Below are 26,545 nucleotides of genomic sequence, written 5' to 3'. Positions count from 1 at the left end.
TTTATTATTCATATGTGCATACAATGCTTGGGTCATTTCTCCCCCCTGCCCCCACCCCCTCCCTTACCACCCATCCCACCCCCTCCCTCTCCCCCCCACCCCCTTGATACCCGGCAGAAACTGTTTTGCCCTTATCTCTAATTTTGTTGTATAGAGAATATAAGCAATAATAGGAAGGAACAAGGGTTTTTGCTAGTTGAGAGAAGGATAGCTATACAGGGAGTTGACTCACATTAATTTCCTGTGCATGTGTGTTACCTTCTAGGTTAATTCTTCTTGATCTAATCTTTTCTCTAGTTCCTGGTCCCCTTCTCCTATTTGCCTCAGTTGCTTTTAAGGTATCTGCTTTAGTTTCTCTGCATTGAGGGCAACAAATGCTAACTAATTTTTTAGGTGTTTTACCTATCCTCATATCTCCCTTGTGTGCTCTCACTTTTATCTTGTGATCAAAGTTCAGTCACCTTGTTGTGTTTGCCCTTGATCTAATGTCCGCATATGAGGGAGAACATACGATTTTTGGTCCTTTGGGCCAGGCTAACCTCACTCAGAATGATGTTCTCCAATTCCATCCATTTACCAGCGAATGATAACATTTCGTTCTTCTTCATGGCTGCATAAAATTCCATTGTGTATAAATACCACATTTTCTTGATCCATTCGTCAATAGTGGGGCATCTTGGCTGTTTCCATAACTTGGCTATTGTGAATAGTGCTGCAATAAACATGGGTGTGCAGGTGCCTCTGGAGTCACCTGTGTCACAGTCTTTTGGGTATATCCCCAAGAGTGGTATTGCTGGATCATATGGTAGATCAATGTCTAGCTTTTTATGTAGCCTCCAAATTTTTTTCCAGAGTGGTTGTACTAGTTTACATTCCCACCAACAGTGTAAGAGGGTTCCTTTTTCCCCACATCCTCGCCAACACCTGTTGTTGGTGGTGTTGCTGATGATGGCTATTCTAACAGGGGTGAGGTGGAATCTTAGTGTGGTTTTAATTTGCATTTCCTTTATTGCTAGGGATGGAAAGCATTTTTTCATGTGTTTTTTGGCCATTTGAATTTCTTCTTTTGAGAAAGTTCTGTTTAGTTCACGTGCCCATTTCTTTATTGGTTCATTAGTTTTGGGAGAATTTACTTTTTTAAGTTCCCTATATATTCTGGTTATCAGTCCTTTGTCTGTGTAGCTGGCAAATATTTTCTCCCACTCTGTGGGTGTTCTCTTCAGTTTAGAGTCCATTTCTTTTGTTGACCAGAAGCTTTTTAGTTTTATGAAGTCCCATTTATCTATGCTATCTCTTAGTTGCTGTGTTGCTGGGGTTCCATTGAAAAAATTCTTGCCTATACCTACTAACTCCAGAGTATTTCCTACTCTTTCCTGTACCATCTTTAGAGTTTGTGGTCTGGTATTAAGATCCTTGATCCATTTTGAGTTAATATTGGTATAGGGTGATATACATGGATCTAGTTTCAGTTTTGTGCAGACTGCTAACCAGTTTTCCCAGCAGTTTTTGTTGAAGAGGCTGCTTTTTCTCCATTGTATATTTTTAGCGCCTTTGTCAAAGACAAGTTGGTCATAGTTGTGTGGCTTCATATCTGGGTCCTCTATTCTGTTCCACTGGTCTTCATGTCTGTTTTTGTGCCAGTACCATGCTGTTTTTATTGTTATTGCTTTGTAATATAGTTTGAAGTCAGGTATTGTGATACCTCCTGCATTGTTCTTTTGACTGAGTATTGCCTTGGCTATTCGTGGCCTCTTGTGACGAAAAACTTTTTGTTTCATTTTCAATGTTGTCCCTGGCTGATTTCATATTCTTAAGAAAAAGAATCCACATGTTTGGAGCCTAATTCATCCTCCTTGCTGAACCAGAAAATGAGCAGAGCACCTTTATTTTACTAATTTGATTTGGAAAAGAGAATGTTATAGAACTATTAAGTTCGGGTTTATTTTAAATGCTTTATCTTTAAAAAACAGAAATGTCTGACTATTTATAGGCAAAAAGAACTAATACTCTCCAACTAATCCAGTTAGATAACTGCAGTTTTCTTCTGATCTAAATATATATGTATACATATGTATGTGCATGTTTTTAGCTCATTGGTTAAGCTTATACAGCTCTGTTTTGGTTCTTAAGCAGTTGGAACTTGATGTATTGACCTAATGCTTATGTTTGTCATTTTTCTTAATTTAAAATCTCTCCTATTTTATTTAGGCAGTTTTTGTGGAGTCTTAAGTTATTCTCAATATTCATTTGATTTAAAAATAAGTACACATACAAACATTTGGATTGAGATTACTTTTATCTTTGAGACTTCTTTTGGCTTTTATTCAGAAATGAAAAATTTGTAAATCTTATATATGGTAAAATTATCAAAATGTTCTTTAAGCAATACTTGAACAAATTTTATTTGTGTACATGACAGTGACAAATAGTCTCCATGATGGAGGCATTTGAAATATTGCCAATGAAAATACTTTGCAGGCCTATCCAAAGAGTACAGACTGAATGTTCTAAATATTTAGCAAATGTTGAAATAAGTGTTCAGAGTACCCTGAAAAGGTAGATAAACTTGGCTAAGGTTGAAAGTAAGTTTTCTCATCTAAGTCACATTGGTTGGGTACCTGATATGTGTCACTGCTTTAGGACCTGCTGACTGTAACTTATGGGTCTTGAAGCATATCCTTTCCTCCTTAATTGGGTGATGGAGATGCTTGCCTATCATTTATATTCCATTGCTCTAAGTCACTATGGGTGCTAGAATGATTCTTACAAATAAGAGATGCTTTCAGCATTTAGCAGTCTCTCTATTTCTTTGCTTGACCATCCCAACCCACTGTGTTTTAATCCTTTCCCCTCCCTTTTGTGTCTGTTCAGCACTTCTGTTTGGTGGTGATCCGAATCCTGCTCATCCCAAACACATAGGAAGTATTGATCCCACCTGTAATGTGGCTGATGTGGTGAAAGGTAAGGAGAACAATGCAGTGTTATTGACTGTGGCTCAAATAGCACTGTAGTTTACTTATAGCTACTTGTCTATCAGGTTATGTTGCTGTGTAATAGGCCCAAACCACTTACTCCGAATATGAAATGTTCTACACAGTTCAGGAAAAGATGCATAATTTGTAATGTGTGTAATGCATGTAAAATGTAAGTTTCTACCTCATTGATCAGGGTTGTACTTATTCCATCTCAAACAATAAACACTTAAGTAAGATTCTAAGTTTTGATATGCCACCATTGTCTGACTTTTCTTTGTTATAAAATGAGGCTGAATTCACATGATTATAAAATTTAAGCACTTTTCTGTTCTATACTTCTGGTGTTAGAATCTACATGGCATGTGTGCTTAGCTAGACACTGCTAGTAGCTTCAGGGTAGAACATAAATCAGGTAGTCATAAATCTGGTATTCAGGCTATCACCAGAAAGCCTGCCTGGTTGTGAGTGATCCACCAGGTTCCTGCACCTCTTTGGGTTTTTTCAGTGTTACGGTTGCTCTGTGCAACCTCAGGTTCCCAACCTGTCCCCTTCTCCAGACTGTATCTCCTATTGTTCTCCTCAGGTCCCTCCTCTAAACAACTCTCATGACCTCATGACCTCAACTCTCCCTGGTCTTCATCAAAGATCTTTGTTGTTCTTCAGCAGCCATGGCTAAGGAAAACCTGTGCAACATGTTTACCCCAGGCCTTCCTAAGCCCAAGCTAAGAGCCCAAGCCTGTCTTAGCTCAGCCTGATTGTCAAGCTGCCTTGGCCTCTATTTAGCCAAAAACCTTTATTCACATTATATTTATTCTAAGGCAAATAGGCCTAGCCTGTATATTGCACTTATGCCTTTTCTCTTGAACTGTAATCAATTTAAGGTCAGGGTTTGTGTCTTAAACTTGTTTTGTAACTCATATAGAACCTAGTGTGTAGTGCCTGTATAGATGATCTATACATATTCTTTGGTTTGAACTTTTTGATAACTTACTTTAAAACTTTATTTAGACATAATTCTCATACAATGTAATTCACCAATTTAAAGTGCACAAACAACTCAGTGGTTTTTAGTATATTTATAGTTACACAAATGTCACCATGATCTAGAATCTTTTCTGCACTCCCAAAGAAACCCTTTACCCATTATCAGTCACTCTCTACTACCCCTCTCCCTAGCCCTAGGCAGCCACTAATCTATGTTCTATCTCTATATGGATTCTCCTTTTCTGGACATTTCACATAAAAATCACACAGTAGATAGTCTTTAGTCACTGGTTTCTTTCACTTAGCATAATATTTTCAAATGTCATCCATTTTATAATACTATAGTACTGTATTCCTTCTTTATAGCTAAAAATATTTAATTTGTGCATAAAGCATTGTGTTTTTTCATCAGCTGATGGCCATGTGAGTTAGCTGGGTGACCTTAGACATGTTATATAACATCTTTGGGCCTCAGTTTCTTTATCTATAGAGTGGTGCTTTTTTTTTTAAAAAAAATAATCAGCCCCACATGGCCCAGGCTTCACACCATCTCTTCTCCTCAGTACCCCCAAGTGTTGCCAAAGAAAAGAAGTGGACATTGGCTTCACTTTATACTTAGTAAAGTCTTAACACTGCCTTCCTCTTTTAAAGAGTAGTTGGTGTTTTTGCACCAGCTTTTTGCCTTCTCTCATCATCCTCTGAAATTAGTCCGTTAATCTTCTCACTCAGCATCTCTATATCTTTCCTTCCGTTTGTAAAAGAAGCTTGATGTAGAGAGTAAATGTTCTGGATTTTAATGATAGCTCTACTCATGATTTTCTCAGCTGTGAAGATCTTCCATGGTTTAAGCATAGCTAGATATCCATCTCAAATGACCCTCTGGGTGTGTGTCCATGTGCCTGTGTGTGCGCACATGTGTGTGTTCGTTCTATAGCCCTCGTGAGCCTGAACAAACTAACAGTGATCCTGTATTTAGATATCTTGAGGTAGACTACAGAAAACTTATATCAAGGGTAGGAACAATATTTTTATTTTTGACTAGACAGTTGTATAAATGTGTAAAAGTAGGAGTGCATCCTGTGTAACATTAATTGAATGTGCAGAACCCTGAAGTATGCCTCCTTGTGGCCTATTTAGCACATTAATATCTACCTTTACACATCTGAAAATTATAGACTCGGGTTAGTGAATGCTAGAATTAGTGTTGTAAAGCAGGTCCTATTATCCTTTGGGAGGTGCCTACCATTGTGACCCTTTTCCCTCCTTCCTTTGTAAGAAACCAGCAAATCAAATGGAAAATCCTATGGTAAGATCATTTTAAAGGTACAAACTTAAATACTTTGTACAAAAGTCAGCTCTCACAGTGATGTTAACTTGTGTGTATTTTTCCTATGTGCTATTATTGCTTAGCATAATAGCATCCAAATGGTATCCTGAAAGCATGACATCATTCTGGTTCAGAAATAATGTCTTATACTCTCACTTTTGGCTCTTCGGGTTGCAAGTAAGAGAGACCCACTCATGTTAGCTCTAGAAACAGATTTATTAAAAGATCCTAGGAGGTCCCATGGTGATCCAAGGACAGGAAGCACTTTGCAGTTGGAGTTACAGATATTAGAATTAGGAACCAGAAAACAAAATTGGTTTTTGGGTATCTTGCAACTGGGGATGCCAAATCATAGCCTCTCCACCTTTCTTTGCCTGCGTTTTTACCCATTGTCATCTATACCCTGCCTACAGCCTGTTTAGGGCAATGTTGGGCACTCTGGGCCTTTGTAGATCATAATAACTCTCAGTGTGCCCTTTTGGCTTTGCGTTTGTTGATCATCCCCATCCTCAATTCCCAAAAGATTTAAATTGGTCAAACTCATCCCTTTTTTTGCCTTTGACTACAAGTTTTTGGATTCCGGTCAGCCTCAATATTTGTTGCCTTTAAATTAGGTGTTCTGCCCTCACTTCTCCAGTCTCCTGTGATTTGGGTGGTCAGGAAGGGTCTACTGCTTAAGAAATCTGGTAGTTCCAACTCAGGATGGGTTTTGGGTAGGAAGGATAACAAATGTGGCTTATCAGAATTTCTTTGTAACTGAAAGTGGTTTCTAAAAAGTAGCATATCAATTTGGGAAGTTTCTGTTTGTAAGGGAGTCTGTGGGTCAGTGTGCTCCTTGTAAACTTCCACCATGGCGTACTGTGACTGGAGTCAAAAAGTTCAGGAGGCAAAGTGTAGCTCATCAGTCTAGTTAGGTACTTGTAAAATAAATCTCGAACTCAGAAGTGGTTCTGTAAGCAAGTGAATATGCAGATAGAGAGCTGAATCATGGGTTTTGAGGAGTATATGAACCTTGTATATCAGATAATGCAAAGTCAACCAAACAACTGGGTCAGCTCTACTAAAAAAATAGTATTACTCTTCTTCCAAGTATCTAACTAGAAATGATCAGTGCAGTGATGAACTATTGAGAAGGCAGTAGTTTTTAGGTATCTTTTGTTAGAGAATGTATTTCTTTTTTTAAATTTAAATTGTGAACATTTATTTTTTATTGTTGTGCTGGGGGTACATTTTGGCATTTACAGAAGTTCTTATAATATATCGAATCATATTTGAATTAACCCCCTCCATTATTCTCCTTTATCCCCCTTCCCCCATTCCTTGAATACTTTCAACAGGTCTAATTTATCCATTTACATGCATGCATATACAGTATTTGTACTATATTCACCCTCCTACTCATCCTTCCCCCTCCCACTGGTACCAATCCCCCAGACAGGACCCTTTTTGGAGAATGTACTTATAATGCATCGTTCATATTGTTTGCATTACCCTTAATTTTCTTACCAGATAAAAATAATGGTGTGGGATTGTTTTTATTAAAGAATAAAAATTAAAAGCAACAAATCTATACCTTTGTATGGCTTTATGGTCAATTACATTTACCTTGTTCTGACAGTAGATTCTTAAACTTGAGCTTTATGTTTTTCTATTCTATTTGTTAGGGATCATGGTATCTTAATTTTAATTTTTTTAGCACTCACATTCTAGGTTCTTATCTGTAAATAAATGATTGAATGTATTTAGGATAAATGCTAATAGTAGAATTATATGGTGAATTTTGTGTAGGAAAATCTAATAAAATAACTGCCACGATCTATTCAGTTTTCCTGTGTGGTGGTTCATAAAACGGATTCATGGCTAAGGTTGGATCTGTTCAGCTAATTGCTATGTGAACCTTTACCCTACACTTTCTAATGAAGCCTTTTTAATTTTGAGTCTTGTGTGTTTATACAGTTTAAGCATTTTAGCCGGAGGAAGTATATATGTGCCACATTCACAGTTTTGTTAATTACTTTGTCATCAACATCTTACTACCTTTGCAAACAGATTTTATTTTTGGCAGTACTCTGGCATTTGAACTCAGAGCCTTGAGCTTGCTAGGCAGGCACTCTGTCACTTAAGCCATGCCTCTAGTCCTACAAACAGATTCTTAAAACGATGACTACCATTTATGTTCAATGGCAATAACAGTTTCCTAATATTTCCTTTTAAAGAGCAGTGGTAAATATGGCTGAATTTTTTTCTGAAAATTTGATTTCTAATTAAAAAATAGAAAAATTTTGTTAGAAAACTTACTATAAATAGAACTTGCATTTTACTCTTGGTATTAAGGAAATTTAAGGACTGGAGGCATGGCACAAGTGATAGAACACCTGCTTTGCAAGCACGAAGCCCTGAGTTTAAACCGTAGTAGCACCAAAAAAAATAAAAGGGAAATTTAAAAGCCAGTAGTTGAATTTTGGTTGTTACGTTAGTGACTTTTAAAGCCCTTTTCACTTTTATGTTAAATTATTTTGCTTGAACAAAAGTGCCCTGTTTGAGTGCTATCAAACATTATAGTACTATATGGTCATTCCTATCCTGGGAGTGACAATGGCAGAATTGTGACCCAGCCTTGACTTTCCAGGCATGTGGTCATCAAAATTAGCTTCTCTCCAGAATTACTTGCTACATTTTTAAAATGTGAATTTCCAGGCCTCAAGACATAGCAACTGCCTCAGAATTTCCAAGGGTACATTTTTGTAATGTGCATTCTTTTTAAACTTGATATTGAACTCTATACACAGCCATGTTTAGGAACCACTCTAGGCCTCTACTACCCAATCTAGCCAAAAAGGAATACCTCCCACCAGTGTAATTGACTGCATTTTGAGAACTTTATCATGGGCCAAAGAATTGTTCCATTTAACAAATGCTTGTTTTTGTTTGTTTTTGCCATGCTGGGAATTGAACCCAGGGCCTTGCACATTGCCAGGCAAACTCTATACTACTGAGCTACGTCCCAGTCCTTTAGCAAATACTTATTGTGTATTGTGTCTAAGGCATTATGGCATGCTGTTAGAATTTATAAAGTTGTATGTTGATATAGATTTTACCATTAATGCCCCCCCCCAAAAGCTTTTGGCTGGCTGATATATGTGAGTCTACATTATGATGTCTTGAGTTTTTCAAGGATCTTGAAGCAATTCTTAACTCTAGCATTGATACACTGTAGTTTATAATGATGCTAAAAATATTCTTATTCACACACAGTTTTAGGAGCCATACTAGATCTTTCGGTTGGAAGTTGGGAGCTTCTGTCTGGGCTCTACTGCCTTCCACACATACGTGTATAACATGTTTTCAGTGCTGTCTGTCATAATCATACTAATGGGGAAGCTAATACCATGAGGGAATAGATTTAGTGGGTGTAGTTTCTTTTCCTGTTTTATAGTGAAAGGAAGTTCAGTATTTAAGCATCTTTATTATATACCTGGAGGAGTTGTGATGTATTGCCTTTGTATATAGATAGCAAAGCATTATTTTTAAATTTCAGAATTTGTGGTCTTGGAAGTTCATGGGCCGCTTTGTGCTATCACGTCACTAGGTGGAGATGTAGCATTGTTAGGTGGTATAGCCAAAAGCGAAAGGGAGTGAGTCTTGATTTCTCTTTTTACAGAAGTGTTTTACAGATAATTGTTGAGGTTTATTATATCCTAGAAGAAAAACTTGCAAACTTATTGTAATTTAAAATTCTATCTTTCTTTTTTCAGGGTTGAAATTCAGTCCTACTTTTATGTCTATTTCACAACGATCAATTCTTTTAAAAATTGTTTCTTAAATTCTGTAGAGTGTACTTTCTTTCCTTTGTTTCTCTGACCTCTTGATCTTAAACAAGTATCTTCTCTATGCGCAGTATTGATGTGAGCATATAAAAGAAGTACAGGCCTGTCTTCAAGGTGCTGATACATAGTTGAGGATAGTGTAAATGTACCCATGTAGCATTTTAATGTAATTTGAAAATCTGATCTTTAGACGAGATCAGGTGTGTTCAAGGTACTATGGCTATAGACTGAATATCTGATCCTTAGAAATTATAAAGGTGAAACTTTTTAAAAAGTCTTGCTTTGACAAATAGTCTGGCAGTCCTCAAACATTTAAATGTAGAGTTAGCATATGATCCACTAGTTTTCCAATCCTTAGTATACACTCAAAATAAATGAAAGCATGTTCACACAAAAACATAGAAATGAATGTTCACAGCAGCATTATTCATAATAGCCAAAAAGAAGAAACAATCCAAATGTTTGTCACCTAATTAGTGGATGAAGAAAATATGGTATATTTGTACTATGGAATATTGCTAAGCAATAAAAAGAAATGGAGTACTTACGGATGCATGCGATGACATAGATGGCACTTGGAAAAATTATGCAAAGTGAAAGAAGCTACTCATAAAAGAACACATTTTAAATGATCCAATTTATTTGAAATGTCAGAATAGTAATTCTATTAGACATCTGTGATCTGTGAATGCCTAAGGCTGGGTGGAGGGAACTGACTACTATGGAGATGGGACTTGTTTTTATAGTAATGAAAATACTATAAACTTGATTGTGGTGATAGATACACAACATGGCAAATATACTAAATGCCACTGACTTGTATATACACTTTAAATGAGTGAATTATAGTATAGGAACAGGTTTACAATTTATCAAACCAAGGAATATCTCTTGACCATCTAAACAGGCACTATACTGAGTTCTATGCAAGTTGCAAAACAAATGTAAGACACAAATTCTGACCACAGATTGTTTTTTGTTGTCCGTGTTTTTTTTTATATTTGATAAGGTGGTAGTTGATTAATTCTAAAACCATCACTTTAGACAGTTTGTCTTTGTTTATCTTATGTGTACACACCCACATGTTTGTGCCTATTTCATTGGTGCAGCAGCTAAGCCTTTCTTTCTTACAGATGCATATGAAACAGCCAAGATGCTTTGTGAACAGTATTACCTGGTAGCTCCAGAGTTGGAAGTTGAAGAATTCAATGGTAAAAGAAAAGGAATTTTAACCATAAATACAAACTAACTAAAGACTGATTATTTCTGAGCTGTATTTCAGTGAGATCCTTAAATGATGCTGCTTTCTCATCTTTTATATCCTTTAAAATCCTTTTTTCATACGTTGGGTCAACTGGGAATATTGTAGTAGTTTTGTACAGAAATGTGTAATGTATTAGACTGCCAAGTTCTTGAAGCACAAGTACTCAAGCAAGAAGGTGCACAAAGATATAGTCAGTTTTCAAAATGACAGACACAGTCACTATATGTGGAAAAACGTTTCACTTTACTAATTTAAGAAATGCAGGCAAAACCAGAAATACCACTTTCGTCTTTCAAAATGGCAATGATTAAAATATTTTAATGCTTTCTAGTGGAAGCTGAGTGAATGCTACTCAGGAGGCTGAGGCAGGAAAATCAATTGAGCCCAGGAGTTTGGGGCCAGCCTGGGCAACAGAGTGATGTTCCATTTTGAAAAAACAAAACATCAAACAAAACATTTTAATGCTTTGAATTTGTGCCCAGAAAAATACCCTGTCATTAACAATGCATTTCTTATATAAGTTTAAATTGGTATAGCCTTTCACAAAAATGCTGACAATGTCCTTTCTCCGGCTCAGTAAATTAAATTAATGATGGTCATATTTCTTTGATCCAGCAAATTAAGCTTCAGAAAATGAGAAAATAGAAATGTGTACAGATTTATGTACAAGAATGATGATCACGTAAGCTTTCTTATAGAGAATAGTTAGAAAACAACCCATTTCCTACAGTACAACATTACTTAAATAAATTGCAGTATACCCACAAGGTAGAATACTATGCAGCCATTCAGAATAATACTTTACACAATATAAACAGAAAAATGAGTTATTATGTTAACTTTCCCAACTAGCAGGGGAAATTTTACTATCTTAGTAAAGACCTTTGACTACCCTGCTTTATCTGCAAGTACCTCTGTGATCTGGCCACATAATTATACTTTTCTATATAAAAGAAAAGTGCGTTGATGCTGTCATTCTTAAAGAAAGTGAGAGATGAAACATACATTGCTATGACACCAAACAACTTAATACAAATGAAAATCAGTCAGTCAGAAAATTAAAATAACACTTTGAAAGAATAACATGTGGGAAAAGGTGAAATTTTTTTAAATAGGCTATAAAGTTTGTAATAGTATAAATACATTAGAAAATATTTTGAAGGCTTTATACTATCAGAATATAAACAACAGCCCTGTGGATAGTTGGGTTGTAGCTGATTTTTATTTTAGTCATATGGTTCTATATTTATTTGCATGTTTCTCTCATTTTTTATTTGTAAATGACAAAAGAGACATGTTCATCATAAAAACACAAATACTGAAATGCGAGTAAAAAGTGAAAGCCCCAGTATTCTCTCAGCCCCATACTGTGTTTTGTTTTTTATAAATGAGGTGGAAACTATACACATTCTATAAATTCTGTTTTCCATTTCACTTTGAGAATCTTTGTGTACATTAATGTCATTTAGAGATTACCCATTGGGTAGATAACTATTACTTATTTAACCATTTACTTCCTTTTGAGTATACATTTAGGATTTCCAATTTCCCTGTATTCCATGTGATGAGCAGCAAAGAGTGTGTGTAGTGTGTGTATGTTTGGAGGTGAGAAGGGAAGATTTGTGAACAGGTGCAAGTATTTCTGTAGGTTGGATGCTAGACATGGAATGACTGATTCTTAGAGTATGGGCATTTACAACTAAAGGTAAGCCAAGTTCTTTATCAGAAATATATCGAAAATGAGTTTCTCTTATGAGATTAAAATGCAAGAAGACTTCAGTTGCCCCTACATTCTGAAGGTATGACATCAGAGCTGCTTTCAAAGTCTCGGGATCTTAGAGAGGAGTTGTGCTGGAAGTTTTGAGTAAATAAACAACCAGAACTGAGTGGATATAGTTTAGGTATTCCTGATTAGTAGCATCTTAATATTCCACTTCTTCTTACTGGCTAGTTGGGACCTGACCTAACCATCCAGATTTATTTTTGTCAAATGATGAAACTTAAAAATCACAGGTTGCAATGGATGTCTCGTTTTTTGTTTTTTGTTTTTTTGCAATACCAGGGTTTGAACTCAGGGCCTTGCCCTTGATAAGCAGGCACTCTGCCACTTAAGTCACACTACAAGCCCTGGATGGCTTCTTTGCACACATGGCAGCCTAACTCATCTGCAGGTAGGAGTAGCCTATTCTTGCTGTCCCCAAGCCAGCTGTGTCAACACATTCCTCCTGAGTAAGGCTGTCATGTGCAGTTTAGCCATCATGACAAGAGCTTTACAGCTGTTTTTGATACAATCTCATGAATGAGAAAAGCCCCATTTATATTACATTTTGAAGCCCCCTTTCCCATCACTAAGAGAAATGAGTGCTGGTGCTTATAGGTAGCCCCTAGTTTTTGGTTGCTTTGGGTAATGTAGTTGTAATTTATATTTGTGATTTCCTGAATGCCAAAGCTCCTTGTGGGCATGATTAAAGATTGTGCTTTAGCTCTAACAAGCTCCGTGATAGAGATGAGGTTGGTCCTGAGGCTTATCCTTTATAGGGAGAGAGCGAGTATGCTTCCAACAGTTTAACAGCTGATCCCCATCCATGTTCTGGGAAGGAGTCAGATCCAGATTCATGTGGATTCACTTTGAGAGCTCATTGAAACTACATAGAATCCCCTTTCAGGATGATTCCATTACACAATGGGTGCTAACAATAGAGTGATCTTGCTTGCTGCTCTGGCCTTCAGAGTGAGTGAATGAGGCTGCCATTAATCCAAAAAACAGTATATTGCTTCCCTGAGAATTGACATTCTGTTAGTTCTGCATATTATCTTTTGTTTCTGAATTTTTGGAGGTTTTTTCCCTTTCCCAATGTGGACTCCTAAGAGAGTAGTAACTAGGATTATATAGAACATATATTGATGACACCCATCAGTAATCAACAGTCTTCCCTAGAATTTGAGATGTTGGAGGCAAGCAGTGGTCAATTTTCTTCCTTGTCTTTTTCTGTAACACATTTAATAGGAGCATTAAAGATAACAGGATTTTGTTTATCTTAGATCAAGTTTCAAATTTCTTTTTTCTACTTTTTTTTGGCACTAGTGATGGACCCCAGGGCTTCATACATGATAAGCACTTATTCTACTGCTGAGATACATCCCAGCCTGATTTCAGATATTTCTGACTATCTACCCATGATTGGTTTTACCAAAGTCCAGAACAGCTTCATTGTACTGGTTCTCATGCTTTTGCTAGTCTCATTCAGTTGGCAAAACATTAAGAAAATAAACATTTTTATCTTACCCTTTTTCCATCCATGTGGTAAGGCAGCATGGCTTAGGGGACAGATGTGAGCTTTGTAGCTCAGTAGGCAATAGGCATCTTATTCTGACACTTAAAAGCACCATGGGCCTTACACAGATCACTTTGGCTCTGTAACCCTCAGCTTCTCCATTTTTAAGCTTGCCTTGCAGGATGATAGAAGGGCAGTGTCTCTACTTCCTCAAGTATGCTACTAGATACATACAGGATATTTAATAAATGGTAGATATTGGAAATCAGAGTTGACTTTGTCCCTATTTGCATTTCTTCACCATTTCTACATTGGTCTTTCCTATCAAGAGGATGATCCATAGCTTTTGGTTTTATGGAAAACATGAAAATTTCAATTCATACTATATATAATTTGTTTTAAGAGAGTTCATAAAAAAGATGTCTATCCTAGGATCTTTGATCTCTAGTTCCCCCATATTGGATACTTTTTCTAGTAATTCCAGGCACAATTCAAAAGTCACTACTGGTAACTCTGTTAGCAATGAGAAATTAATTTTTAGTGATAGTAATAGACAACACGTATTGAATACTTACTATGTGAAAGGCTCTGTGCATACTAATTTTATTACTGTTATCTCATTTAAATATTGTATTTACCCAGTGACATGTATACTGGCCCCATTTTGGAGATGGAACACTGAGACTAGATGGGTTAAATATCTCTTATTATAGTTATCAAATGGCAGAGTCAAGACTTGATCCCAGTGTGACTTTGAACCGTACTGTATACTATTTTTAATAACCTTATCCATTGACTTGGGGAATCAGTTAGCCACCTTTAAGTGTGCTGCTACCTTTTCTTATGTCTACGTAGAGTTCCATTGGCATTTATTAAATGCTGCTTCAACTACTGGTATTTGGGGGCAATGACTGTGCAAAATAGAGACTTTATTATTTCATGAGTCTTAAGCATGAAAAACCTAGACCATTTTTCCATTGACTTTTTAAAGTACTATTAGGTAGAAAATTCATAATCCATTTGTGTCTTATTTTGCTTAACAGCCAGTAGACCCAGGATAAGGGAAGAGTTGTGGACAAAGAAAAGTGCAAGTAATTGAGAAGCCTTTATATGGCTCCTAGAGAATTTTGTTTGAACTACACACACACATACACACACACAAGGTTTTTTCATTTCCTTCAGATTTGGAGTGAAAAGGTTGAATTCATAGACTATTTATACAAGTAATCATGCCTTTTGGCACAAGACAGACTAGAGTAAGCATTCAGCTTGCTTATTAAAATGACAATAAAAGATCCAGAGAAAACAGCAAAGGAAACCAGGGGAGTTCATCAGTGGACCACTGTTAGTCCCTTCAGGCTGCTATAACAAAAATACCAGAGATGGGATAGCTCAAACAACAGAAACTTATTTCTCATCGTTCTGGAGGCTGGGAAGTTCAAGATCATAGTGCCAGCAGATTTGGTGTTTAGTGAGGGCCCACTTCCTGGTTCTTAAATGGTTTCTCACTGCGTCCTTACATGGAAGTAGGTGCCCAGGGAGCTCTCTGGGATCTCTTATAAGGGCACTAATACCATTCATGAGATCTCCACCCTCTTGTCCTAACAACCTCCAAAAGGCCCTCTCCTAATACTATCACCTTAAGGATTAGGTTTCAATGTAAGAATTGAGGTGGGCATAAACACTGAGTCCATGGCAACCACTAATCCTAGCTCCTGAAAGAAGGTAACCAGATAGAAGTATGCTGATTGATAGCACAGCACAGAAAAACCCACAAAGGAGGAGTCTGCAGCAGAAATGGCAGCCAGTTTGCAAAAGGTTACCCTGGAGGGACCCTGGGAACAGAGCTGGGTGGTGCAAACGATTGGAATGGGAAGGCAAAGACAAAGGATAGGGGTTGGGCAAAAACTAGTCTAAGGGGAGCATGGAGGTATGATGAACTCTGGTTGGTGTTGCCCACTAACAGCAAAATAAGAGTGTGCTGTTCAAGCCAGGCATGGTGGCATGTGCCTGTAATCCCAGCACTCAGGAAGCTGAAGCAGGAGGATCATAAGTTCAAGGTCAGCCTGGGCCTATAGTTTGAGACCAGTTTTGGCTACATAGAGAGACCTTGTCCAAAAAAAACTAAAAACAAAACAGTACATTACTCAAGAACAACCTGGGAAGAACTGGGGCTTTATGTGAGTGTTATTACCCCTAGGTAAAGCCCTCTTCATTTGAGCACTTGGAGACCTCTGTGGTCAGAGGCCAGTTTACTGTGTGCTCATTCTAAAGCCAATGGAAAAATCTTGATCAGGTACACATTGCTCTACTTCAGTCTTCCCACTTAGAGGGGAGCTCTAGGGAGAAATGAAGTCAGCTACTTCAAATGATGACTTGACTTCTTTCTTCTTAAATAAGAATATTACAACCATGTGTATCAGACCTTGGCAAAAGCCAGTAGCATGAATGATACCTAACTGGCATTAAACTTAACCTGCTATACTGTTATTGTCAGAAAACCACCTTCCCAAATTCTGAGCAAAAGTGATTTTAATCCCAGAATTCTGTATCTAGCCAAACTTTCTATCAAGTGAATAAGAGGTATAAGAATTGAGAGGTGTTTCTCCCATTCACATCTTTTCAAGGTAGGTCACCTCACTGGCTCAATGGGGTAAATAATATGGATATAACGGAAAAATTCTAGAACTTTCATCAAAAACAATCTCAGGATGGCTATGTAGCATGTTTAGAAAGCAGTTGATTCTAATTTGAAAATTATTTGAAGAATGGAGTGGATACCATATAAAAGAAGAGGAGGCTGGAAAATCTTGGTAATGCAGTGAGGAAAGCATGTATCTTGTCCAGGTACCCAAGAGAAGAAACAATTAGAACCACCAGGAAAAATACACAGCTATATAAGAAAGACATCGCTGAAAATGAAGCAACCCAAAAAGGGTAGCATGATGCTGAGCAGTTGGAAGAGTACAAAGAGAGTCCATTTCACCTAAAGTCTGAGAGCATTCTCCTCCAAGTGACACATGAGTCATGACTGGATTTCAGGGAAGGAAATGTTATTCCAGTAGACTGTTATGGCTACTCTGCAGTGACCAGTACTCAATTAGTTACAATGTTACCAACACTTCTGACTTGCAAGTTTCTTAACCTATAGTAAAACAGTATGGTTTTAATTAGTGTTACAGAACAGAATGCACACATCAACCAAAAGACTACAGCAGAAGTGGTAACCAGTGGATTCCTCTAGATGTGGACAGAGAGGGGTGAAATAGAAAAGGGTGGAGGGACTTTTTCTTCTTTAAAAATTCAGCCATTTGTATATATTACTAAATTATTTTTAAAATAACTGATCATCAAAGAGTTCAGGATTTAGAATCAAAAGCTCTTGGGGTGCCAGGTGTGGCAGCTATGCCTGTAATATAGCTTCTTGGGAAGCAGAGATCAGGAAGATTGTGGCTCAAGGGAAAAAAGTTATTGAGGGGCTGGCGGGGTGGCTCAAGTGATAGAGCACCTACCTAGAAAGTGCAAAGCCCTGAGTTCAAGCCCCAGTACCGTTAACAAAAAAAGTTATTTAGACCCTATCTCAATCAATGAGCAGGTGTGGTGTCATGCGCCCAGCTACACAGGAGCCATAAGTGGATGGATTGCAGTCTGAAGCCAGCCCTAGCAAAAATGAGAGACCTTACCTGAAAAATAACTAAAGCAAAAAGGACTGAGGGTATGGCTTGAGTGGTAGAGTACCTGCCTAGCAAGCATGAAGCCCTGAGTTCAAAACCATAGTACTGCCAAAAACAAAAAGAAAGACCTTGGGGGCTGTGCGTGTAACTCATTGGTAAAGTACTTGCCAGCATGCATGAGGCCTTGGGTTTGATTCTGCTCTTCCCCAGAAGCTCTTGGGCCAGTTATGTTAGCCAGATTTCTGGTGCTCTGACAAAAATACCTCTGATCATAGGATCAGAGGTTTAAGTACATGGTAGCTTGGATCCATTGTTTTAGGGCTGGTGGTAAGGCACAATATCATGTCAGGGAGTGCAAGGTAGAGCAAATCTGCTTACCTCATTGGAACTGGGAAGCAAAGAGGGAGGGGAAAAGAGGCCGGGGTCTTGATACTCCCTTTGAGAGTGTGTCCCCAGTGACCTTTCTCCTGCTAGTCCTCACCTAAAGGTTCGACCACCTCCCAGTAGTGCCACAAGCTGGCAACCAAGGTGTTAACACATGATTCTTGGGGGACTTTTGAGATCCAAACCATAACACCAGGTGCCCAGTTTTAACATCACTTCTGTTACTGGGGTCACATCAGCCTGTAAATAATACTACCTACCCTATGAGTTACAAAGTACTGTCATGAGGATTCAACTGGATGCTATATGTAGAAGCTTTTTGTAAACTACTAAGAACCAAATGAATGTAAACTCTAAAGTGCTGTTAATTACTTCATTAGGAAGTACTTAGGTTGAAAGTATAACATGGATATATCTGTGTTCTACTTGAGAAAGTTCACATACTTTCAATATCTTAAGTGATTTCGGGTCATGAGGAGGAGGAAGGTCTACATTTCTAAGCATCTTTCTACCCCACGCTATTCTTAGTGCCTGACATAAGAGTCAGCTTCTCAGATTTTCTTCAGAAGATTCTTTAAGACTATAGGTCTCCAGGGGTTTAGCTGTTAGTATAAAGTTATGTAAACCTTACTTTCCACTCTACGATATGCCCTCTTTATCATACATAATTGAACAAAATTTAATACTGCTTATGTTGGTCACTTTTTGTTGCTGTGACAAAATACCTGTAAAACAACCTAAGGGTAGAAGGGTTTATTTAAGTTCATGGTTTGAGAGGTTTTAGTCTGTGACTTGCTGGCTCCATTGCTTTGGGCCTAGGGTAAGGCAGAATATCATGGTGGCAGAAGAATGTTTCAGAGGAATCTGCTTACCCCATGGCAGCCAGGAAAGAGAAAGCGAAGAAGGGACTGGAGATAAGATATCCCCTTCAAGGGCATGCCCCCAGTGACCTACTTTCCAACCTGGTCCCACCTACCACCTAGTTTCCACCACTTCCCACCAATACCATTAAATTGTGAACTTATCAATAAATTAGTCATTGATAAGGTCAGAGTCTTCATGATTCAATCATTTTCCTAAAGCCCATCAACTACCAACTGGTTAAACCTTTAACACATGAGCCTTCTGAGGACTTTTCAAACTCAAACCATAATACTGCTGTTAAATTGATTTACCAGCCCTTCTCCTGTGGCTCATATTCTCCCATATGACGGCTAGGGTTCAGTGATAAGGGTGCCCCCCACCCCCAGTTTGAAGAAAACCAAGTGATATCTGGACGTCCTGATGTAGTGCTCAGAATATCATGGCATAGGTGCTAATATTCCAATTTTGCTCAATTAAGTTTAAAGAGTTTCAGTGATTTGTCCAAGGTCACAAGCTGGATTCAAAAGCATATATTTTTGCTCAGTACTGTAATTAGAGATGGAAACCTATATTAGCTTTTCATGTGGTTCTGTTTTATGTACTTGGAAAATAGAATACAAACATCATTCTTGGCTTTCTTCTAGTTTGGGTCCTTATTCATTGATGGTTTTGTCTCTGTTTTCAGCCAAAGCACCTGACAAACCTATTCAGGTAGTTTATGTACCCTCACATCTATTTCACATGCTATTTGAGTTGTTCAAGGTAAGTGGAATTTAAAAACATGGAAAGAAGTCTTCATTTTAAATTACTTTGATTCAGGGCATAATGGATTCATTAGATTAGCATAAGAAAAAGGTTTTGCATAACCATTTTTAAAATTCTATTTCTGCTATCCTGTGAGTTTTATAATTTGTACACTGTGAGATGAAAAATTGCTGTGTACATTATAGTTTTCATGAATATTAGTACATATCGATTTTGAAACTTAATTGTACTTTAGCGACTTTACATAAAATCCATACTGTTTTTCTCCAGTTATGAGATTAAAGATGCTTTTTAGTTTTCAAACCTGGCATTTATTGGTGTTAGAACAAAATAAAAACATATTTATGCATATCTATGCTCCTTAGTATTAACTGTGTTCATGTATCAATAGTTGTTCCAGTCCTGAGAGATCCTGTAACCCTTTTACATATTTGAATCAGTTCAGTTGATCTGACAGAGGCAGAAGAGAACGATGTGGATAGCCTGGACTAAAAAAGACAAAAAACCTCTTCAGATTCTCTATCGCCTAAGCTATTGCTTTTGTTCCCAAGCAGCTAATGGCATTTACGGCAGCAGTATTAAGGCACAAGGCATTTGAGCTAAAATTTCATTTCTTCCAATGTGTAAAACACTAAATTTAACACCTGAAAAATCAGTTATGCTGATTTGCTTCCAAAAATTAGAATGTTACCGATGTCATACTTTAAGATGGAGATGGGCATTCAATTGTGAACTCTCATCAACAGCTGTGGCTTTTTCAGAATTTCTTTTTAACTGATACTTCTTTTACTTTTTTTCAGCCAAATGATTAATTTTTGTGGGAAATATGAATCCTTTCATATTTTCTGCCTTCTTTAGAGGAAAGGTGCTTTATAAATGCAGACTGATAAATAGGATTTAAAGTGCACAAATCAGCCTCTGCAGCTTCATTACATGTGATTAAAAAAAAAACACTCCTCTGAGATGAGTTGAATAATTTAGAAACCCTAAAGCAAAAAAAGGAAGAAAGAAAAAAATATTTAGCATGTTTGGATAGGGCTAAAACTAGATGCAAAACAAGTGTCAAATTTTTCCTTGTGAACACATGTTTAGCTAAGCTCTTTAGAGGAAAAAATGCCATATAAATCCAACTAATATTTCCTCCCTCTGAGAAATTTTGGGGTATAAGTAATCTTGTGCTCATTTTTTTCTTAAAAATTCAGTAATTTCTAAAATTCAGTAATTATTAATTAGTTTACTTAATTAATTAAAATTGGGGTTTAGGAGTCAGCAGCATGGCTTTTAAAAACAGTCTTATTATTTTAGAATTCAATGAGAGCAACAGTTGAACTATATGAAGGTAGAAAAGAAGGATTCCCAGCTGTTAAAACCCTTGTTACTCTGGGTAAAGAAGACCTGTCCATTAAGGTAACTGCTTTATTTGCATACATGCTTTAATTATCAGTTAATTTAGTTATCAGTTATCTAGACATTGAAGAATCAGAGGGAAGGAAAGAAAACTGACATTTATTGAGTGTGTTATTTCTAAGTACAGCATTAATGCTTTAGTCAATAATGCATTGACCACCTATATAATGGTGGTCCTGTAAGACTAGTCACACTGTAGCCAACTTAGATTGTGTAAGCACACTCTGTTATTTTCACTTGATAAAATCACCCAACCACACATTTCTCTACCCTTATCTTTAAGTGACATATGACTGTACTGTGCTGGATTCTTGGCTTAAGTTACCTCATTTAGACTTCAATGAACAAGACCTTAACCACAAGCCTATGGGATCTAGCTTCCTCCTTTACACTGTTCCCAAAGGAACCACATTTCAGTGGGGGTTCAAAGCCCTTATATGTTTTAGAATACTCTACCATGTACTTTACTTATTGGACTCATTGCCTCCTACTAAGTATAGATTAATTTCTTTTTTTAATGTTTTGTACACTGCAGATAAGTGACCTAGGTGGTGGCGTCCCACTTCGAAAAATAGATCGTCTTTTTAACTACATGTACTCAACTGCTCCTCGGCCTAGCCTGGAGCCTACAAGAGCTGCCCCCTTGGTAAGCACTGCAAACCTCTTTAACACAGAGAAAGAAAGCAGCCCATCTCCCTGGATAGTTGCACTAGCCTTGCTGAATTAGAATGTTCCTGTATTCGTTTGGAGGAGGAGGAAGTTTTTACCTTAGCTACTTTCTTTGCAAGTCCTTTGGATTTAGATTGCTCCTCTAATTTGTCTTAAGAAACACTCTGAACTGAGTACCTTACTCCCAAATATAGTGAGAAAGCATTTCACTGTGATAAGGCTGCTACTGAGATGCCATTTACCATCTAGTTCTCACTATCCTCAGAGTGGGTGAAAGTTACCAGTGGGTGAACAAAGGGCCTGTGCAGGGTGTGTAACTGCAGCTTAGTCCTGGACACATTGATGCTACATCTCATAGAGGCCCAGGTCACTTAGAGCCTTTGAATCTCTGCTGTCAAACTTGTTTATAGTATTAAAATGTTCTTTATGAAAACATTAAAATGTTCATATTAAATAACCTAAGCACAAAATGCATAGGTGGTGTATGCATTTTTCAGAGCTCCTTCTATCGTATTCTGGAAATAACCTTCAGCCCTATTAAGGCAGTGAGAAAAGCCTCTGGTTACCATGGTAGCATTTAGATCCTGGTAGAGCCACACTTTCTTTCCCTGCTGAGTGTTTCTAATTGACAAACAACAATTGAACCCTTTGTCATTTAAACACAGCAACATATCTATCAGTCTGCAAAATGGTTCGGGGTATAAATTAAGTTTCATTTTTAAGTCCTGCCTGACTGATAAGCATATAAGATTATATTTTATTTGTATAAAATCAAACACTTTGCATTGTTTGTTTGAGGCAGAGTGTGTTAACTTTGTATGTGGAAAACAGAGAGGAAGTCATTTATAGGATTTAAGAAAATTCATAAAAGATCAACTTGGAAAGGTATTGGCTTTACTGGGGTCTTGTACCTTCTTAAACAAACATCAAAGAAAAAAGAAACTACAAACAAATCTAGCGCCTTCCCTACTTGTTTAATTGGAATATGAATTGTATATTCCAGGTCTTAAAATAGCATTCTTTGTGAAACTGAAGAACTGAAAGAAGAGACCTTTAATATGTATCCACCCTCCCATTATATAGACGGGGAAATGAGATTAGTACCTTGGGCAGGTCACTGAGCTAATTAATGGAAGGGCAGCTTTTGGTTATGTCTGTGTTCTTTCCAGTATACCATGTGGTTTTCTTTCTGAAGAAAATGTTTCCACTGGCATCTCTCCCAGTTAATAAACTGTCCTCAGCTTTAAAGTGGGTGCTTGGGTATGACTACTAGAAAACATAATTTCTTCTCCAGACAACTTAGAATTTTACATCTCTGTGCTTTGACACACATTTCTTTCTTGGGAGTAGCTGCCCAGTTAACTCCTATTGATCCCCCTGAACCTTGCCAAATCCAAAATAGAGGCCTCTCTGCTGTGTTTCTGAGGCCTTTGGGCTTCCCTGTCTCTTCACAGGGATGATTGTGTTCTCTGCTGTTTCCCAATAGAACTGAGGGCAAGGTCTGGGCCTTGCTTGGAAGCAGAAGGCAAATTTCCTTGGGTGTCTTCCTGGTGTACACTTGATTTCTTTGACTTGATTACTTCAGTCACTACTATGGATAGTTCATCTTTACTACTAGCCATATTCAGCCAGTCCTAAAGATATTAAATGACAGGATGGGTCATCCCACCCTTTCAGTTAGGCCCAACCTGAAAGAAGATATTGAGAAGAGGTGTTAGAAAATGGCAGAAATCCATGTAACTTGATAAAATTGCTACTCTTACCAGCCATAATACTGTCCTCCATTTATTTATTTTTGCTATGTGTTAGGTGTTGTGCCAAGACTTCACATGTATTGTATCATTCAGTTCTTATAGCAGCTCTGAGGTAAGCTTTGTATTACATGTTTGGATGAGAAAAGTCTCAGAGATTGAGTAAACTGCTCAGTTATACAAAAAAGTAATTTCAACTTAGCTCTAAAAAGCCCTTGCAACTATTGTCCTCCTTTAACCTTGCTCATCAGTTTAATCATAGGTGATGGATTTTGGTGGGATAGCATTTATTCATGATCACCACAAAGGCTATTGAATTTAGTCTCGATTATTCTTACTGTTCTCATCAATATCTAAGACCTTTTTAAAAATACCTGTTATTGACTGTCAGGGTTTTGTGACATAGAAATATAAGAAGATACTAGAATTTTTTCTTATCTCTAAAAATATACGAACTACAATATAAAAATGCTATAGCATTTCCAGAACCTTAAGAAGTAGTCTCTGCAGAAATTATTTTCTTTTCAGTGTTTTTGCCTTGTTACTGGTAGACTTGAACTCCTGGGCTATTAATTCTCACTTCAGAGAGAGAGCAAGGGAATCTGATAATGGAAGTTAGAACTGAATATGGCTTAGTTTTGTCATCATATTCAATTTACTTAATTTTGGATTTGTGTTTTTAAAACTACTATAATTTTACTTCAAAATGTTTTTAGAAAGCAAGTCAAAAAGTAGAGGTCTCTGGGCCCATCACAACAGCTCACACTTGTAATCCCAATGGAGGTAGGGATTAGGAGGCAAGCTCTGGGAGAAGTGGTGAGACCCCATCTCAACCAACAAGCCAGCCATGGTGGTACACACCTAACATCCTAGCTATGCATGAGGCCGTAGGTAGGAGGGTTGAAGTCCAGGCCAGCCCAGTAAAAAACGTGAGACCCTATCTAAGAAATAACTAAATCAGGTGGTTCAAGTGGTGGAACACATGCCTAGCAAGCACAAGGCCCTGAGTTCAAACCCAAGTACTGCCAAAAAATTATAATATTTGTGTTATAATCCAAACATATAAGAAATGTTTTTACAGGGTAAAAATAGACCGTTTGCAGTAGATAAGCATATGCATCACAAAGGTTGAATTAATAATTCATTTGATTTAAATATAGATCAAGAAATTCTATTGATCTTTTCTGAATGGTCCCCATATGAAATATTTGTGCATGTCTCACTGTATTAATTTTCTTTTCTTAATAGGCTGGATTTGGTTATGGTTTGCCAATTTCTCGTCTGTATGCTAGATATTTCCAGGGAGATCTAAAACTGTATTCCATGGAAGGAGTGGGTACTGATGCTGTCATTTATCTGAAGGTACTGCATTTTATTTCTGTTAGTGTAATGGCATCTTTACTGTTTAAAGACAGAATTTCTAATAACTAATCAAGAATAGCACTATGTTATCTCTTACATTCAGCTCAGATTGACTTCCATTTCACATGTCTTACCTTTGATTTTATGCTCAGATATAGCAAAATCTGAACCACAGAGGTATCAAAGTTTAAAATATTTATTTTATTTTATTTTTTATTTAAATTTCAACTTTAAATATTGATTTTTTAAAACCATAATTCTAAATTGTGATTTTTTTTTCACGATTGCATGTCCATTGAAAGATCATAAAAGAACGCAGGTTATCTGAAATCTTTTAGTCTTTCACTTTAAAATTTCACTGGCTTTCTCAATTTATAAGAATTCAGTAATGATTTATGTATAAAAATATTAATCTAATAGCAAAGTTCTGTTTTTCTCATTTATTGACACTGTCCGACTTTTATTTTTAAATTCTAAAATATTTGTAGCATATTTTGAGTAGTTAATAGTAGAGATACATAGTGAAAATTTAAAAGCTACAAAAGAGAAAACTAAGTGTCCCACTGCTGGCCTAATCCACAAGTTCTTTTTCCTAGAGGTAACTGCGGGTCCCTCTTAATTTCCTGTGGACCCTCCTAGAGTTGATTTTGCATTTGTAAGTGTATACAATCTACTCTTTTTCCCACGTAAGTGAAATTTCAGTCTCTTGGTTTTGTTTGTTTGTTTGCTTTATAATATATCTTGCAGATCTTTCTAAATGAGTTCATAGAGAACTGGCTTATTCTTTTTGACTGTGGCATAGTATGCTACTGTACCATAATTTAACCAGTTATTTGGAGTATTTCTCTTAGATGCCATTGCATCTGATGATGTGATTTGTTTCTTTGTTTCGGTGCTGGGATTGAACCCAGGGCCTTGTGTATGCTAAGCACACTGTGCCACTGAGCTACATTACCAAGTTCCTGAATGATGTGATATTTGATATCACTTGGTGGCATGTGTTTATAAATCTGGAATGTATGAGACTTTATTTCTTCTTGGGCCTTTTTGGGGGAGCAACCACCCAATAAACATTAGTGCTTGGTGTAAGAACATGTAGTCAAAACTATGCAGTATCTCAAAGCTGAATTAAAATACATTTTGTTCTAGTCATGTGTACTTCAGTAACTGAATTTGAATGAGTAAGTAAATGTTTTCTTTCCATTAAGAAAGCTTCAGTTTTTTTTTTCCTAGCCAGTCTAAGTAAACTACTAAAATACAGATTTAATGTAATTTCAAAAATACACATTATAGTTACTGATGTTTTAAATAGTAAAGTATGGGTGTCTCGTATGAGAAAACAGCATCATGGACCTCTGGTGTATATTTTTTTCCAATAGGCCCTTTCAAGTGAATCATTCGAGAGGCTGCCAGTTTTCAATAAGTCTGCATGGCGCCATTACAAGACCACACCTGAAGCTGATGACTGGAGCAATCCCAGCAGTGAACCAAGGGATGCGTCAAAATACAAGGCCAAACAGTAATGCACCACTTCGATTTCCATTATAAAATATCTGATTTGTCTACAGAATTTACCACCCGGATGATTGAGCAATACTTTACACCAGATGTTCTTTGTGGCTTTCTCACTGGAAAAGTAAAGTGATACCTAGAGAAAGTAATATTGGAGCAGACTTTTCATGTCACATTAATAGTAAATTGTTAAACTAATAGGAGGATTGGTAAAGAGTTTGGGAAAATATTTAGTAGGAGTGGAGAAGTAGGTGTTTATCCATGAAGAATTCTACTTTATTTTCTAGACAGCTTCTTAAGTAACAAATTTATTGAGATACAATTTACATTCCATACAATTCGCCCTTTAAAAGTGTACAGTTCAGTTGTTTTTAGTATATTCAGAGTTTTACAGCCCCCACCACTACCTAAATTTAGAATATTTATCACCTAAAAAGAAATCTCATATCCATTAGCAAACACTTTTCATTTCTAATCAAGTTTTTAACTGAGAGTAAAGAACTGT

The 26,545-nt window shown here is 37.0% G+C and overlaps 2 protein-coding genes across 2 annotated transcripts in view; one reads left to right on the top strand and one right to left on the bottom strand.

Annotated features, from left to right (window-relative positions):
- Window positions 1-26,545, bottom strand: part of Pcyt1b (phosphate cytidylyltransferase 1B, choline) — a 158,767-nt gene that overhangs the window by 20,974 nt on the left and 111,248 nt on the right. The window lies entirely within an intron of this gene.
- Pdk3 (pyruvate dehydrogenase kinase 3) overlaps window positions 1-26,545 on the top strand; it is a 66,164-nt gene that overhangs the window by 31,038 nt on the left and 8,581 nt on the right. The window contains exons 5-11 of the mRNA XM_020180566.2: window positions 2,872-2,961; window positions 10,247-10,324; window positions 19,260-19,336; window positions 20,645-20,746; window positions 21,282-21,392; window positions 24,415-24,528; window positions 25,908-26,047. Of these exons, the coding sequence (XP_020036155.1) occupies window positions 2,872-2,961; window positions 10,247-10,324; window positions 19,260-19,336; window positions 20,645-20,746; window positions 21,282-21,392; window positions 24,415-24,528; window positions 25,908-26,047 (712 nt within the window). The remainder of the gene's footprint in view (window positions 1-2,871; window positions 2,962-10,246; window positions 10,325-19,259; window positions 19,337-20,644; window positions 20,747-21,281; window positions 21,393-24,414; window positions 24,529-25,907; window positions 26,048-26,545) is intronic.

This window comes from Castor canadensis, chromosome X (genome assembly GCF_047511655.1).
Source record: "Castor canadensis chromosome X, mCasCan1.hap1v2, whole genome shotgun sequence".
Taxonomy (NCBI): Eukaryota; Metazoa; Chordata; class Mammalia; order Rodentia; family Castoridae; genus Castor; species Castor canadensis.
This window is presented reverse-complemented; position numbering and strand designations above follow the sequence as displayed.